Raw genomic sequence first — 16810 nt, forward strand, 5'->3', positions numbered from 1 at the left:
TTTTAAAGTCCAAGGGCGATTCTGCACACAAGTAAAATAGATTCGACCCAGTTCCCTTAGAAGGGTACTAACCTAGGTCGAAGCCATTGTTGTTCCCCACTGCAACCAGCTTGATCCCAGCTCGGAGGGTGGAATCATCCTGTCCCTCTTTGCCGCTCCGTCCCTATTGGCTACTGTTCTATGGCCATGTTCCATCTATCCACACACACGTTATTAAAAAAACTGCCACAGGAATGGAAGGACAAAGGGGGCGTTTGATTGGCCGCTTACATTGGTACACGGAAATTGTGTGCCGTTTGTGCGACCAGCCATCGCTTTGAACGCAAGAAAGAAGAGGGTAAAAAAATTGGGCGTGATTTTCGCCGCGGCAGTTCTCCAGCAGTACACATGCCCGAAACACTCAGCTGTGATTGGCTGAATGGGGGGCTCCTGGCACCAGAGATTCCGCACTTTACTGGAATCGAGCTGAGTTCGAGCATGGTTCCCTGAAAAAGTAGTAGTTCCCAACTGGAGTCGGAAATTTGACCGTTACACGGAGCGAAGCTGGTACAAAACCACGTTGATCCCAGTCGTTGTGCGGAGCACTTAGGTCAAATGCAGCTCAGGTCGATAACACAAGTGTGGAATCGACCCAAGATCCAAATCAGCTTTGAGAAATGCATAACAAAATGATAAATCCAGAACAATACACATATATAACTTTTAGTGTATGCCAGGGGTAGGGAACCTGCGGCTCTCCAGATGTTCAGGAACTACCATTCCCATCAGCCCCTTCTTGCATGGCCAATTGGCCATGCAGGAAGGGGCTGATGGGAATGGTAGTTCCTGAACATCTGGAGAGCCGCAGGTTCCCTACCCCTGGTGTATGTTAACAATGTTAACATCTGTAAAACCCACTAAAATGATCTGGACGACCTTTCCTCATAGTGCAGTGATGGCGAACCTTTTTGAGACCGAGTGCCCAAATTGCAACCCAAACCCCACTTATTTATCGCAAAGTGCCAACCCGGCTATTCATTCATTCATTCATTCATTCATTCATTCATTCATTCATTCATTCATTCATTCATTCATTCATTCATTCATTTGATTTCTATACCGCCCCATCCCCAAGGGGCTCCGGGCAGTGCACAACAAATTAATACAAACAAATAAGAAGGCAAGCCATGCAATTAAAACAACAATGGCCCATAAAGCTACAACATTAAAATATACTAAATTACATTAAAACAGGGGTAATATCATAATAAAAGGCACCCGGTCAATCCTTTCCTTTAAAACCCTCCCCTAGGGAGCGACCGGACTCCTCCATTGGAGGATGTAACCTTGATGTAATCGAATAGGGGCGCCATACTCAGCGGCTCCAAAGGCCCGGCGGAACAACTCGGTCTTCCTCTTAACCTGAATGCTGAGTTTTAGTTTAGAAAAAACTGGTTGGCTCCCTCTTCCTCCGCCCCTCCTGCTTGAGCAGGGGCCAGCCTGCTCTAGCCTCCAGCAAGTCCCACACACACCGCTCTGTGCCTCTCTAGCATCTCTGCCTCCTCTACCCCCCACCCCCGGGCAGCAGCCACCCAGAGCACAGGCACCAGGCCCGCCAGCCAAGTCCTCCCTACTCACTGCGATGCGTGCACATCGTGCTCAGTGGCCCAGGCCAGCCTAGATGTGTGTGTGTGTGGGGGGGTGATTTTCCACCCCCCACATGATGAACTCTGTGTGTGCGTGCCCACAGAGAGAGCTCCGAGTGCCACCTCTGGCACCCGTGCCGTAGGTTCGCCATCACTGTCATAGTGGATGGATTGGCAAGGGCTAAATGTCTAGGTTATTTTACGATGGATGACTATGATCTCATTAACAATAAAATCTTGTACAGAATTAATCCAGGACAAGCCCATTGATTGGAATAACTATACACAATCACATTGGTTAATTTTTATGTGGAGTATTAGAGAACACATAAGCCCAAGACTCATTTATATTTTTATAATTTTTGCCAGCCAACTTATGGTGACGCAGTAAGGTTTTCTAGACAGGAGATGTTCAGCAGTGGTTTGCCACTGCCTGTCTATGTACCAACCCTGCTTACTTTCCAATATATGACCAGATCAGGCTTGTCTGGGTTCTCCAGGTCAGGGCCTGATTTCTGTGCTCTACCATATATTCCTTGGTTATATGTAAACCACATCATGACAGGTATAAATTAAGATCAAACCTGCACCTTCTACATTAAAAGGCATCCTAAAGGAGTCAAGGGACAATACAACTGTGGATCTCAGTGCACCTATCCTCCAGAATGCAGAAAAGGGAAAAAAAGGAGGCTGCATTCTTCCACTTTGCTCTGGATCTTTTGAAAGACAAGTGTCTCTTCATTGACACTTGGCAACCCTATTCATAAAAGTATTATTTATACATTATGTCAATGTATGTTAGGAGTTCAGGGTTTCCAGTAAACGAGTAGCAAGACTGAAATGAGAATAGGAGTAAGTATAGCAAACCAATATTCTCCAAGCATTTACAACTGCTCTGGATTTAAGGTTTATATGAACTGAGCAAGGTTGCAGAAGCACTTTTTAACACCTTTCTGGCAGCCTCTTGCACCGTCACTTCCCCCTCCCCCCAATCCAGTACTTGTTATTACTGGAGGCTGGTACTAAAAATTGCTTCTGTGAACTCCATCCTCCAATCTGGGACCCAAATCTAATAAACCTCTTACATTCTACATCAAAACGCATCCTTGATTGATAATGTTACAGTATGCTATTTGTGTTGGAGAGAATTTGTGGTTCTTCTGTTTATGATCTCTAAAGGATGAAAAGAAACTACCAGTCAGTCACATTTCTCAACTACAGTGTATCGATTTCCTCATCAACAACAACTGAATGCTTTTTAAACATGTACTTGGAGTTACTAGTTGTTTCTGAACAACAAACAAGCTTGTGGCATATCTATAACTGATGATATTTGTGTGAACTAGCAGTTAAATGAGAGGTAATTTAATTATAACTAATTCCATTTTGGGGTGAGATATGAGGAATCAGGAATTTTTAAAGAATGCTGTTTTGAGTAAAGGAAAAGTTCAGTTATCTACTCCTCAGGCTTCCTGAGACAGCAAGTAAATGCTTTGCCTGGGATACATTTATTTGAGGTGGACAAATATCACCACACTATAAACATGACATGCAACTGTGGTTGAACGCTGGTGAGATTCCAGACCTAACAACATGCCATACACATTTCCAATGGGCCAACCGAATGAAAAGAGCAATTTTATAAAATGTACTAAATGACTGTAATTCTAAATAAAGTTAAATAGGAAATAGCTGACTATTCAGTAATGTGATAGTGTACAACTTTTAATTTGAGACAGACATCTTTAAAATATTATACTCCTGCTGGACAAAACCCAAGCAAAACCAATGAATGGGCATCTGGATTGACATAAATAATATATCGGAATTATTGAGTGCAGAATCCCCCTTGAACTGGTGGTAACTTTGCAGAGATTTCTTTTGAAGGATTTGGTAAAGAGAGTATTACAAACTGGTCTGGAATTTACCAATGCTAATACGCCACTGGCAAAGAACTGGACATTTCATACACTCTAGAGAAAACTGATTGACCCAAAAAGGATTAAGAAATAAAGCATGACAATCACCCAAGCTAACTCATACATGCCGGACACAATTGAAAAAAGCTGGCATTTGGAAATAATTTTGAATTTTATAGGAAAGTTTGTAAGCAGGATTGTGTGGTGCAATAGCAGGTTTAAAACATTTAAGCCAACCAAACAAAAGAAGTGAGAGCACTATTCAGCATCCTAAAATGGCAGAAAAACTGGTAAAAAAAGTCATGAGACTGATTTTGTACGCTGCAAACATTTTAATGATTATTGTTGAGCATACACATTGTAAATCTTCTTTAAACTTCAAACTGCAACAAGTTAAATAAATGTTTTTAATATACAAAGAAAATACAACCCAAAGTAAAACTTGCTTTAAAGTGTGCCTCGCGCCAGGGACCAGTGTCTCTTAAAAGCTTTATTGTTGAGCTGCGCGCACACCACACATTCTCACACACGCACACATGTAAGGATTTGATCTTTATAGCAGGGCATTTAGAAATCAAAATGTATTCCCACGGGATAGAATAATAAAAGGTTGTGCATGATTATATGCAACCCTCCCCCCTCCCCAAAACTAGACTCCAATAGTGCAGGCACTATTAAAGGAAGAAAAGAAAGCTTCAGATGCCCAATGACTAAGTTTTCAGGAAGCAGATTTCTGACCAGTTAGCTTAAAGCCAGCAAACAGGGATCAGTGACGGCAATTGTAGTGTACTGGGTATCAAACGCTAAACTTTACACAAATACACTGTTAAAAATCTTATATAGCGAACACTGAAAAATCTGCAGATCTGCTCTTTGGAACAGTCAAACGTTTGCTTCAGCTTCTGATTGTGCAAGCCCTTGAAGCAACCCACAGTGTTCTCACCTCTTTTTTTCTTGCTGGTTGTATAATTCATTGGGATTTGTTTTGTCATTAGCAGCTAACAAATTATTCCACGTGTTTCCAAAGCCTCATGGATGGGGGGAAAAGGCAAGTCTCAATCAGAGCACACAGCGTGGAATTGTATTTTCTGCACATAAAACACAAGAGGCTTCACTAGTTATCAACTCAAAACCAGGTCGTGATGTTCCAAGTTGCGTATCAACTCAGTTGAGATGGAAGCCTTTCTCCATGGTAGCAGCTAGCAATCGCTCTCGCATAATCTCTTCAGATGAATATTCAGGCAACTTAAGGTAATGCACACAGGTATTCACAGATGGATAACTTGCGTCCATAGCGTCAACCTGCAAAAAAACAAATCCACAAGGTAATTCTTTAAGAGAACAAGAGGGTATGCAACATGCTTCATTACACTTGAGTAGTCTGAATTACAGTTTCAAACGAATAATCATAAAACGTTTGGCAACAACAAATAATGGCTCAGAACTGAATCTCTGCAACTGGCCAGGCAGGTTTCCTGGAACTGAGCACAGAAATGTTATAAGCAAACAAGCACACAAACAAGGTGACCTTAAGTGACCTGAGTGGTGGAGGCTTATCTGGTGAACTGGATGTGTTTCCGCACTCCTACATTCCTGCTGGGTGACCTTGGGCTAGTCACAGTTCTTCAGAACTCTCAGCCCTACCTACCTCACAAGGTGTCTGTTGTGGGGAGAGGAAGGGAAAGGAGCTTGTAAGCCACCTTGAGTCTCATTATTGGAGAGAAAGGTGGGGTATAAATCCAAACTCTTCTTCTTCTTCTTAAAGTTGCCATCATGTGGCAGTTTTCTATGTGCAATCTATTCTGGTGGACAAGGTACCATCATGCACATAAAAAGGGTCTGCAGGCCAAACCATTAATATGAATAGGATCTGTGGTGATTGTTGTCAAAGGCAAAGTTCCCTTGCAGAATAAAAGCCGTTTCCTGGATCAGCACTAAGTTAACAGAAAGTCTGTTGCACAAGCATGTCCTGATGAGGACTTAATACAATTATGCAGAGTCTACCTGACCAAGCAGCTTTGACTGCAAGATCTTAAGGAATATCCATACCTTGCGTACAACGGTAAGACGGGGGTGAAGGTTAGCCAGACCTCCAGGGGGAAGTGTTGAACACCCAGTTGTGAATTGCAGGAATGCTTTTCTTTCGTCTGAAGACATACCACACAAAACTCTTACAAATCGCAGGAATCCAGGGCTAAAATGCAAACAGTAGAATATTACACCCATTCAGATATGTGTGTTTTATTGCATAATCAAATCAGTTCTGAACTACTCTATGAGCAAATAATTGCCGACTTTTTAACTAGTAAAAGGAATACAATAGTTCTGTGTATTACAATGGTTATTCACCATCCACTCCTCATTATGCTGGACTATGGGGTCTAAGATTGCAGGCACCTGCTTCAGAAACTGTACAGAACAATCACTACAGCAACCAATTGATGTTTTGTCACAACAGGTCCATAATTAATTGAGGGCAGAACAGATTATTTAAGGCATAACATGTCTGTCAATTTTCTGTTCTTGATGTTCTACATGCATCTCCTTTTTGTCACTGTGGCAAATGCGAAAAAGAATTGTTTAATTATGAATTGTTTAATAATGAAGCCTAAGAGCTCATAATATGAATATCTGATAGTTGGGGTTAAGTCACCATCATGAATGATATTGTGAATTTGTTGTATTGATGTATTTTAAATATTTACTGCTATTTTTAACTGTATGTTTATTGTTGTATAGCTGCCTTGAGCCCTTCGGGGATGGGTGGGGTATATATTTAATAAATAAATAAAATAAAATACATGTTGATGAACAGTTTTACCCAAATGGGAGATTACACTTGCCTGTCACTGGGAGGACAATGTCATGTGCAACATTTAAAGGGAAAATGATGTGGAAGTGAAGCACCAGGGTTTTTGGGGGGGGGGGGGGCATTTTGGGTCTGTTATTTGATTTTTTGTTTAAAACTGAAAATGTTTTTAACTGTTTTAGTTCAAAATAAATAAGCCTTCTTCCCTTTCCGGTGGCTGTTATTACCATCCTCACCCTGGGTGTTCGCAGGGCGGCTGATAAATTTTCATCTCTGGAGCCACAGGGTGTACTGCGGGACTGTCCCTGTCTCTTAATACCTCCTTGCCCTCTCTTCCAGCAAAGTACCTGTAAACTGCTTCTACCCTGCTCTTGGGCTCCACCAAGGGCAAGATCCGGGGCGCCTTAGTCCTCCCCCCCGGCTCTCATCTTCTCCCTTTGCTCTTTCTCCTTCCCTCTCCTCCATTGTAGCTTTATCTATTAGAAATATGGTACAGTTAATACCTGTCTCGAGTGTAGCCAAGTTTAGGTTCTGTGTAATTGATTATATCTTCAGCTGCCCAAGATGGTGACTGATTTCCACAAAGAATCATCTGAACTTCTTCATAGCTGAAGGAACTCAACTTTTCCATTGGAAAGACTCTGTTGAAGCCATCTTGACATCATCATAAAAAAACACACAATTTAGCTGAGAATAATTACATTGGAATATCACTACCAGAAAGGCCAATTTGATCTTCATAGCAACCTCCCTAAATCAACGTCTAGATAGATGTCATCTAAAAGTAGTGGTTATGTCTTCTGATTTCAGATAACATGCTAGTTTTGATTTCTGTTTGATAGAATATATGCAGTGTAGAAGGAAAGGCTCCCTACAGTTAAAGAAGAATAAGGAATTCACCTGGGAGCCAGCATGATGAACTCAATCATTCTGAAATTAAAACTATGGAATGAAATTTATTGTTCAGTTGCTAAACAAACTGTGGGCATTCAGAAAGTCTCCCCCTCACACTGTCCTGATTAACTCATGTGATGCAATGACAAAATGGACTTTTCCTATGTTTGTTTTGCTATATTCTGTTCCATATAAAGATGACAGCAGATTGTATATTCCTCCACCACAGAACAAAGAATGCCGGACCTTCTTTATTGTAGAATGCTCCGCCTGGGCCCCAGTGTCTATCTAGCCCTGCTTGTTCCATCTGTTTGAAAATTTGAAAGTAAAAATACATTTTGGCAATACTGCTCTTATATCAAAGTACCAGGTTCAGTAATGCACAAAATAATGGTTTTGACAAAGGCAGTGCATAAAAATGAATGGTAATTCTCATATTTGTTTGGGATTATATTCTAATGCGGAAGCATATACCTTTCTCAACTGCAGAACCTCAACTCACCGAACTATCATCTTTATGTGAAACAAAGTATATGTACATCCAGCAAATATCTAGGATGCACTACTGGGTCTCTCTGATGCCTCTGATTAATAATTTGGGAGAAGAAGGATGATTAGGGAAGCACTGTTTTCAGATCAAGTCACAGGAACATTCCAGAAGAACCCTACTGGCAAGTCCAGATATCACTCTCATCTCCCTGCAATTTCATAAGATGGGAAACAGAGAAATATAGATGGGAAACTGAGAAATGCAGCAAGGAGAAGGAGAGCTCTTCAAACTCCAGTTTCTATCTCCCCACGTTATCTCTCCTGAGCTACCACAGAAAGCACCAAGGCAAGCATGTTTCGTTTTTAATTGACCAGTATTTCCTTGATATCAAAGAACTGCATTGAGCCCCAAACCAAAATCTTTTGGCTACCTACCTCTAAAAGCATCCATTTGCTTCCGCACTCCAGTGTGCATGCAGAAGTCAAACATCAGATCTACATACTCCTCTGCGTTATCCATAGTTACCAACTATAACAAAACATATTTAACTAGTCAGAGTGTGTTCACATTACAACACGTAACTATTTGGAAGGAAAATAAAATTACTATTCAACTCCTATTTAAAAAATTATTCCTATACCTCATCTTCACCACCGGGCTTGAGATCCACTGCTGTAAAACCATATACTCTGGATGAAGGGCAAAACTGGAAATTCAGGCTGCAAGAAGAAAGAAGGTATTAATGGGTGGGGGGGGGGGGACATAAGCACTCTGCACACACGTTTGCAGATTATTCAAATGCATACAACTCAGCTTAAAAAGCAGCTTGCAATTTAATTGCTAGAATGAAAGCAGGGGATGCTGAACTGAGCTGGAATGTGCTGAAATGGATTCAGAGTCTCAGCTGTAAATTCAAACTTTTAAATATGTCACTTTTCTATTGCTTCTGACACATTTTGTTAAAATGGCAGTCATTTATATAGAAATCTATGCAACGGACTTTATTCTAAGGTCACAACCCACAATATTAACTTAAAAGACTGTCATAAACAATCAGTTAATTGTCATTACATTTTGAAGTATCACAGTTCCAATATCACAGCCCTGATTTAGCAGTATCTCAAAGGAGATTAAGAAGATTTCCTCCAGTGACAGAGGGTGTTCTTCCAAAGGAAAGCTCTTCTCTAAGCTTGACTGGTACGATGGGATTCAACACTGTGGCAGGACCAATTTCTTAAAAGTATCAAAGTAATAACCACAGAGCAACAGAGTGAATCTGGGAAAGGCACACATAGGCATGATTTCAGAATGGCCTTTTATCTTCTACCATAACATCCAATCATCCTTAGCAGATGCCTAAAGTTGAAAAAAATCTGAAAGGAAACTATCTCCATGGTGATCCTTGAACAGTTTTCTAAAAAGTTCAGATTACCTTTAAATTCTGAATTTGATACAAGTTATTATTAAAATGAGTGGCAGAAGCTTGTATATTGGAGACATCTTTGAATCAATTTCACTTTGACAGTGGATGGGGTCTACAATCCAAAGGCAAAAAGCGTTTAGGATATGTCAATGCATTTCTAACTTGCGGGCATCTCTGCAATGAGCACTGCACAGAGCACATGTACACATATTAAGAACATCAGAACGCTATAGTTTAAGACAAAACCGTGGCATTAGTGGTCAAACTGAAATTTAATCAGTGAACAAAAAATCTCATCGGATCTAGTACTGTGGATTTACATTTCCCAAGCCAAACTCATAGCTTTCAAAATGTGCATGCTAATTTCTTATCCCGTTAGATCACCAGGCAGATAATAGCCATAAAGCAACATCATTACCCTAAGTCTTCTATACTCAGTGGAGGTCCAGATCCTGAAGGGTTCTTCATCATGAGTTCCTGCAACTTGGTATTTTTTTCATCTTCCGAAAGTCCCTTGTTGCTTAATATCTGACGTCTCTTAATGGAAAGATCTTTAATTTCTTTTAAAAATCTTGCTCTGTGAGGGTTCACCAATTCAAAGTCCTCCCAGGTTAAAATGCCATTAAACCATGCTGGGGGTCTGGGTTTCGGTGGATCGAGAATAAATTCAGATTTGGAATCTTCTTCAAAACTTCCTACGGAAAGAGAGTCATGCCCCTCTTCAGTAGAAGCCTCTGACTGACTTTCAGTGCAGTGCAAATCCCTGTCACCTCGTGACTCATAAATCAATTTACTCATATTGCTTTTGATATCTCCCATGCACATAAGTTTAAAGAAAGGCTTAGAAATGGGCAAGTCCACCAGTCTGTTGTCCTGGATGCATTTGGCTAGGAAAATCCCCAGGAAGTGAAAGAGTTTTGTTGTTCTTTCAAGTTCATCACTATCCTGTGGGAATGGTGCGGTGAAGAGTCCACAAGACCGTTGAACATAGTAGCCAGGTGGTTTTAATCCACCACCAATGTCAACCTATTTTTTAAAAAGAAACAACAGAAGAAGTAATTAGATGCCCTAGGTTTTTCAAGAGAGGTAACTGAAGCAATTATCTTGGCATTTCTACTGTAACAAACATGTATTATACCTGACGTGATTCATCATCTGGAAAATCATCATCACACAGCCATGCTCCCAGATCTGTCCTTTGGAATTCTGCTGCAACCAGAGCATAGAACTCCAAGGTGGGTCCCAACCCTGTTCCTTCTTCTCCCAAAAATTCAACCTGCAAGCGAGAAACCATAAATAGTACACATAGTTCCTGGTTTAAATGATCTGTGTACAGCACAGTAGAACACACTATAGAATAGTTTCACAGAGTAGCTGTTTTGGTCAGCAGTAGAATAGCTAGACTGGAGTCCAGTAGCACCTTAGAGACCAACAAGATTTCAAGCTATAAGCTTTTGTGAGTCAAGGTGCTACTGGACTCAAATCTAGCTACTGTAGAACAGATACATAAATATAAACAATTTAAAAATAATTGTGAAAAATTTACCTCTAGAACGGACTTTCTGTCTGCATGAATCTGCATGACATTTTCTGCCCACTCCATCAGAGATTTGCCACGTGGAACTTTCACCCTTTCATGTTTAAGGCGCCCAACTCTGAATTCTCCTGGATCATCTCTCCGCACTGTACTTGTAGTTCGTGTCCGCTCCACAGTAGCCTCCCGTCGATTCTGTAGCCACACTATTGCTCTAGTAACAACAGATGAATTGCTTCAAAATTCTCAACTCAAAGATACTGATTTGGTGAAACCTCTATTACATAAACTTCTGCTGGCAAAATGCTTTAATCAATCAACTTTTAAGACACAAATTTTTAAAACTTGGTCTAAGTAAATAAATACACAAAAACAACAACAAAACTTTATGGTTCTTATTATTAGACTTGTCAAATTCCCTACCTTGATGCTCCAAATGCTGTACAGGTGAAATACAGCTGTCTAGTTTCAAATGGAATCAAGAAGGGGCACTTGCTCGTTATCTGTTCACACCAGTCTGGTAAGGCTCCACTTGCCAGTGCCAACGGCTCCTGTAATTTAATGCATAAGCAATTTAAAGAACAAAGTCCAACAAAAAAAGAACCTAATAGATAAACAGATGCTGTTGTATTCTAAGAGAACTTATGCAAATAAATCTCATGGAATCATGCTTACGCCCTCCTTTAAAACACACTGTGGGAACTGAAGCGTAATAATAAAAAGCAGGTATTACTTTAAGGGCAAGCAGGCTTCAACTGTAGAAATAATCATTTTGTTATTTTGCTTTTGCAAGTTATCTACTTCAAAAAAGTGTTAAGAAATAAAATAAATCACATTATTTTAAAAGGCCATTCTGATTTCAGTTTTTATGACTTGCATCTCAGTGACTTATTACCAAACAGGTTCAAGTTTCAAAACTATCTGTTGAACTATAGATCTAGTATGTTTCCACTTGGTTTTGCCCTTCCTTAACCAGGCCCTTTGTGTAGAAGGCTGGTGAACAGCTTTCTGTTTAATTTTAATTTCCAAGGATGTGCAGTGTGACATGGTGACCTGGGTGAGAGTGGTAAATAGCTTTTGAAGCTCTGGATGTTTTAAAATTAGTTTGTGAAGTAGCACCTGGAATTTGGGAAAGATATGCATGAAAGGCATTCAGAAAAAGCTTCACAGCTTTCTAGCAACAAGACCACAGCAAGACGGTCTCCAACAAATAAAGCTGAAAAGTTGTTTTAAAAAATCATCTCTGAAGAATGAACCCGATAAATTACCTCAATCTGCTGCAGAATCTTTGTAGTGATTTTTTTGCTTGTGAATTCATCTGGTGGAAAATTAAACTGAAGTTGCTCATCTCCTTCTGAAATTAACAACAGAATTATCTTACCATGTGCCAGTTCTGCGAGAGACTTTTCAGAAAACACATGATAAACTTTACTTACCCTCTTGAGACGTTCGAGAGGAATAAGGATCACTTGCAACAATATACAAAATGCGAAGCAACTGCAGGACATCCTCCACCCCACAGGAATTCTGTCCACTACCAGCTTTGGCTTGAGGCTGTTCCTTTGCTGAACTCAGAATGTCAGAGGTCTGAAGAGTAGAAATAGCTCCTTGGCTCAAGCTGGATTTTGAGCCATGCTCACAAAAATCCTGTACAATTAATCACACATACTAAGTTTTTGGTTAAAATGACAATGTGATTACAAAACGTCATTACAAAAATAGTCTGTATTATATAAACCATTTAATGCTTAGAATGCCATTAGGTACTAATACTTTATACCTTATTACTATCAAGAAACATACAAGAGAAATGGAGCTGGTAAACATAAGAGTGTTCGTGGACATATTTATCCAGAAAGCACTTTCATTATTCACACGTCACACCACTCTGCCAGAGCCCCGATCACAATGCAAAATGAAGCACAGACACTCTCAAAACCAATACGTTTAGATGCAGACATCTACCTTGTATGCAGCTATGAGCTGGGAACAATTTCTGTTTTTCCTAATGCTTTTATTAGTGCCGGTTAATTTCCAGTGGCGCAAAAAGGCTGAATCCGCATTCTTCTGCAGGTAGGTTATCAAGTCATTCTTTGGTAATTCATCAGTGCCAAGGTACTGTTCCACATGCTCTACTGACCAGCAACCCTACAACAGGAACCACCAAATGTTGGCCTTTCCTGATTGTAAAGTTTCCAAGATTTCACATGCACTAAACATATTTCTTAAGAAACATGTCAAACATTCTTTGTCATATCTTGTATATGTAAACTACAGTATTTTTTCAAAATGCCGCTGTTTACTGAAGTGCACAGAATTGCAAAAAATCTGCTTCTAGCCACACAAATCTAAAAATGTCTCACCATTTTCCCACTCTCTTTCTCTTTATCAGAATCCTTCATCTCTCTGTATACAATCCTAAAAACATAAAAAGAGCAATGTTATTTACATACTTCAGAGTAGCTTTGCACAGCAGAATAAGTTACTTTCAAAACATGCAGTATGTACTATGGAGCTTGGAGGTTTTTCTAGTTTTCACACCCTATATGCTAACGAGATACTGAACATACCATTATAATACCACATTAATTAGCATCCTTGTAGTATCATCAGCCAGTCATTCTTGACACTGGACACTGAGTTAACTCATATGGGCCATTCTGAAAATCAATTTGCTAGAACAACAAGAGTTAGGTCTTGTATATAAGTTGTTCTAACTATTAGAGGAATTCATACATTTCTATTGTAGGGCCATTTGGGCCCAACTCCTAACTGCTGTGTCATATGAACTTTTTCTTCCACACAGAGAAATGCTGCCTACACTAAGCCTTGATTTAGATTCATTGCCAAACCATGGTTTGGCATTATCTATGATCTTGGGAGAGCCTGGCTCGAGGGCTCCCTCTTCCTCCTCCATAAGAACCCAAGGCTTGAACATCTGATCCAAGATTAAGAGTTCTTAATATATCTGTATGGGGTTGAATGAGAATAGCTGGCTACAATGAGAATAACTTTTGCTTGCATTTCCATAGATTCTCTGCTCCACAAGGTCCCAATTCTCAGGACCAGCCTATTGGAGAATGAAATAGTGTTGCAAGAGCAAAACCCTTTGATCTCATCCATAATATTGAAATTAAGTAGATAGGGAAAAAAGTAATGAATTCAGGAATCAACAACAGCTGTCACTGTTCAAAAGAGGCAGCTGCCCAGCCTTCATTAAAAAAATAGAGTTGGCACAACTGCGGCATTTGGAGGCCTGCTCATCACAAAGACATGAATAGCAATTCTTGTGGTATACTTTAAAACAGTTGTCTTTTTAGAAATGTTAGATTTCTTACGTATATGTTGGCTCCCAAATTCGTCTAAGTTTGTCAGATTTCACATTGCCGTTGCAGGAAAGCTGCAGCAATTTTTGTACATAGTAAAAGATAGTTGATCGAAAATTTGTTAATGGTAGTTCTACTTCATGGGTTGTACCAAGGCCTGTAACTTTCAAGGTAAGTGCTAAACGGGGTGATGGTGTACATTCAACTTCTTCCAGCAGCTCTGAATGAGGAGTTCCTGGAAACAATTATGAATTTGTGAAAAATGAGTAATGAATTCCTAATGCAATTAATCTCATATAAATTAAAATTTTAACGGATTGCTATCTTCCAGTTACAAACCATATCACACTGCTTGTCTAAAGATAAGTAGATATGGGGTAGGTGTCATTTTCTTCCCATTACCCATATACTCACTCTCCCTACCTCCCCCTTCTTCCATTCTTCAATGTCACCCCATTTCTCAACATAGTGCCCTTCCCCTCCAATGTTTTCCCCCTAGAAGACAGACTGCCTCCCCCTACAGCCAAAGACACTGCCAGGGAGGGGGAGAAACAAAAGGGAAAACAAAAAACAGCAGCCTGCAGGAAGGGAAGAGGTAGCACATCAGACAAATTGATCTTGAACCTGCAGTAAACTTTCAGTATGTTAGATAAACTGCCTCTGCCCCTCCTCCAGTATGTCTTTGACTACATGTCTGACATGATAATATATATCCCCCCACACATGCTCAACTCTTTTCCCCTTTCAAGGTACCTGGGGGAGGGATTTCAAGATCTGTTGTTTGTTGGACATTAGTACGTCCAGGTCTAGGATCAAAGGCAGGTACCAAAGCAGAAAACTGACGTTTCAAAACATAATCGTCATCCCATGTTCTTCTACGTCCACCTTTTGTTTCATACTCCTCTTCTTCCTATTAAATTACCATGCAGAAATACATAATGCTTGATTGTTTTTTTCTTTAAAAGTCACAGGATACAAACTATACATTCAAGCTGGAACTGAAAATATGTAAACTACCATAAAATTGAAACCAAGGCAAAAGTTAGACCTGCTGTCACCTGTCCATCAATCCATTCAATGCTCATCTACACTTTCAAAAACCCAGATGCCCCTTTTGCTGTACTTAATAGGTTGAATTAATGATGAAATTGATAATGAATTAATAATGAAAGGACGACAATGGGGAATTAGTATTGAGTACTCAGTATGATCTGGTTGAAACAAAACACTTTTATACTTATACCTAAGCTAGTATTCACATCATGCAACATGCCGTGGCTCTTCTGTTGCCTGCAGAGGACTTCTCACATGGACACAGCACTGGGCTGCAGTCATTCTGAAAAAATCCTCAGAAGGCTGAATATGGCCTACAAACCCTCAAACTGATTTTCAATAATATGGAGGGTAGGGTGAAGCTTAGAACTAGGTCATGGATTGCACTACAATCAAATTTCATAATCTGTGCAAGTTAAAGATGCCAGTGTTTCCCTAAACTGAAGCTTAAAGGGGGCATAGACTCATATGTTAACCCAAACTGCAAATTCATATCTGGCATGCAAGTAGAGTGTTTCTAATAACAATAAGTCAATAAAGCTAGTTTAAATGGAAAAATATTGTATTTAAAGGGAATGAATATACTAGTTTAAGATGAGCAACCTATTCTACAACTTCAAACAAGGAATCTTATATAGTTCTTGGTGCCAGCAAAGCTGCGAACTAACACAATTCTGTCTTTCCCAGATTTAAGAACAAATATACACAGTACCATAACCTCCTCATATTCTTGATCTTCTTGGTTGTCATCTTCATTTTCATCATCTTCTTCATCCGGCTCAGGCAGATCTTCATCATCATCTAACTCTGCTAACAGGGTACTAGCCCGGCAGCTGTCAAGAAAATCTACACAAAAAAGAGGAAAACTAAGAACTACTACTTTTTTTAAAAAAGGGGAAAAAGACAGGAGAGGCAGCAATAATGAAGGATCAATTCAATCTATAAATTCAAAGCAGGAGAAACATGGGAAAAGGTGCCACAGAGTACAGCAGGGCTGAAACCTATTTATGACAATGCGAAGCTGAAAAGGGAAAAAGAACTAAAAAAATAACCTGAAAGGGAATGAAAAATTGTATGGATGACAGCCCCCCCGCCCTTTCAGGTAAACTGTTCCTGTTCTTTAGAACACACAAAAAACAGTTCAAATGATGTAAGACAGCAAGTTAACCATTTCTCTCCAATATGCTTGCAGCATACATCTCATCAATTTTTCCTGAGTACAGATGTTCAACATTACTATGTCTTCACAGTGAAGTAACAGACCTCTTTCACTGTGGGAATCTAAGCCTAGGTCCCTCAAGTCAAAAGAAGATGCAACACTGGTAAACAATGCATAAGTGGAAATAATGGTTTGCCATTAGCCAACTACACAAGGCACACTGATGAAATCCCAGAATGTGTTCCTGATTTTCCAAAAGTTAGGGGATCTGTATGTGATGCTTGTTTGCGGTAGTACAGCTAGTTGTTCAGGCAGGCATAATTTACACATATATATTCCAACTCCCAATGCTCCCACCCTACCTCCTTATTATTACTGTGCAGGCAGCTGTAGGATCTTCCTGCTTTGTGTTTCATTTGGTGGTACCAACAAGTGATTAGAAAAATTTCCCATGTCCCAGCACAGGAATCTGCAAATACCACATATCTACTGTTGCATGCTGTGACTATACATGCCTGTTTTATCTCATACATTGAAGGAAAGTCCCGACAGACGGTTCCTGCAGATTATGCCTGTAA

At 39.9% G+C, this 16810-nt stretch overlaps 1 protein-coding gene across 8 annotated transcripts in view; it reads right to left on the reverse strand.

Moving 5' to 3' along the window:
* Positions 1-3856: 3856 nt before the first annotated feature.
* The window catches only part of HECTD1 (HECT domain E3 ubiquitin protein ligase 1), a 71237-nt gene continuing 58283 nt past the window's right edge, over positions 3857-16810 (reverse strand). For 7 of the 8 annotated variants that reach the window (XM_048484731.1, XM_048484730.1, XM_048484736.1 and 4 more), the window contains 16 exons: positions 15786-15919; positions 14774-14930; positions 14033-14255; positions 13058-13112; positions 12660-12842; positions 12131-12341; positions 11963-12048; positions 11118-11245; positions 10707-10908; positions 10299-10436; positions 9579-10186; positions 8378-8456; positions 8172-8265; positions 6857-7007; positions 5594-5738; positions 3857-4846 (listed from right to left, as the gene is read on the reverse strand). In XM_048484731.1, coding sequence (XP_048340688.1) covers positions 4709-4846; positions 5594-5738; positions 6857-7007; positions 8172-8265; positions 8378-8456; positions 9579-10186; positions 10299-10436; positions 10707-10908; positions 11118-11245; positions 11963-12048; positions 12131-12341; positions 12660-12842; positions 13058-13112; positions 14033-14255; positions 14774-14930; positions 15786-15919 — 2732 coding nt within the window. In that variant the 3' untranslated portion in view covers positions 3857-4708. The remainder of the gene's footprint in view (positions 4847-5593; positions 5739-6856; positions 7008-8171; positions 8266-8377; positions 8457-9578; positions 10187-10298; positions 10437-10706; positions 10909-11117; positions 11246-11962; positions 12049-12130; positions 12342-12659; positions 12843-13057; positions 13113-14032; positions 14256-14773; positions 14931-15785; positions 15920-16810) is intronic. The other variant, XM_048484734.1, reaches the window with a different exon arrangement.

Source organism: Sphaerodactylus townsendi, linkage group LG02 (genome assembly GCF_021028975.2).
Source record: "Sphaerodactylus townsendi isolate TG3544 linkage group LG02, MPM_Stown_v2.3, whole genome shotgun sequence".
NCBI lineage: Eukaryota > Metazoa > Chordata > Lepidosauria > Squamata > Sphaerodactylidae > Sphaerodactylus > Sphaerodactylus townsendi.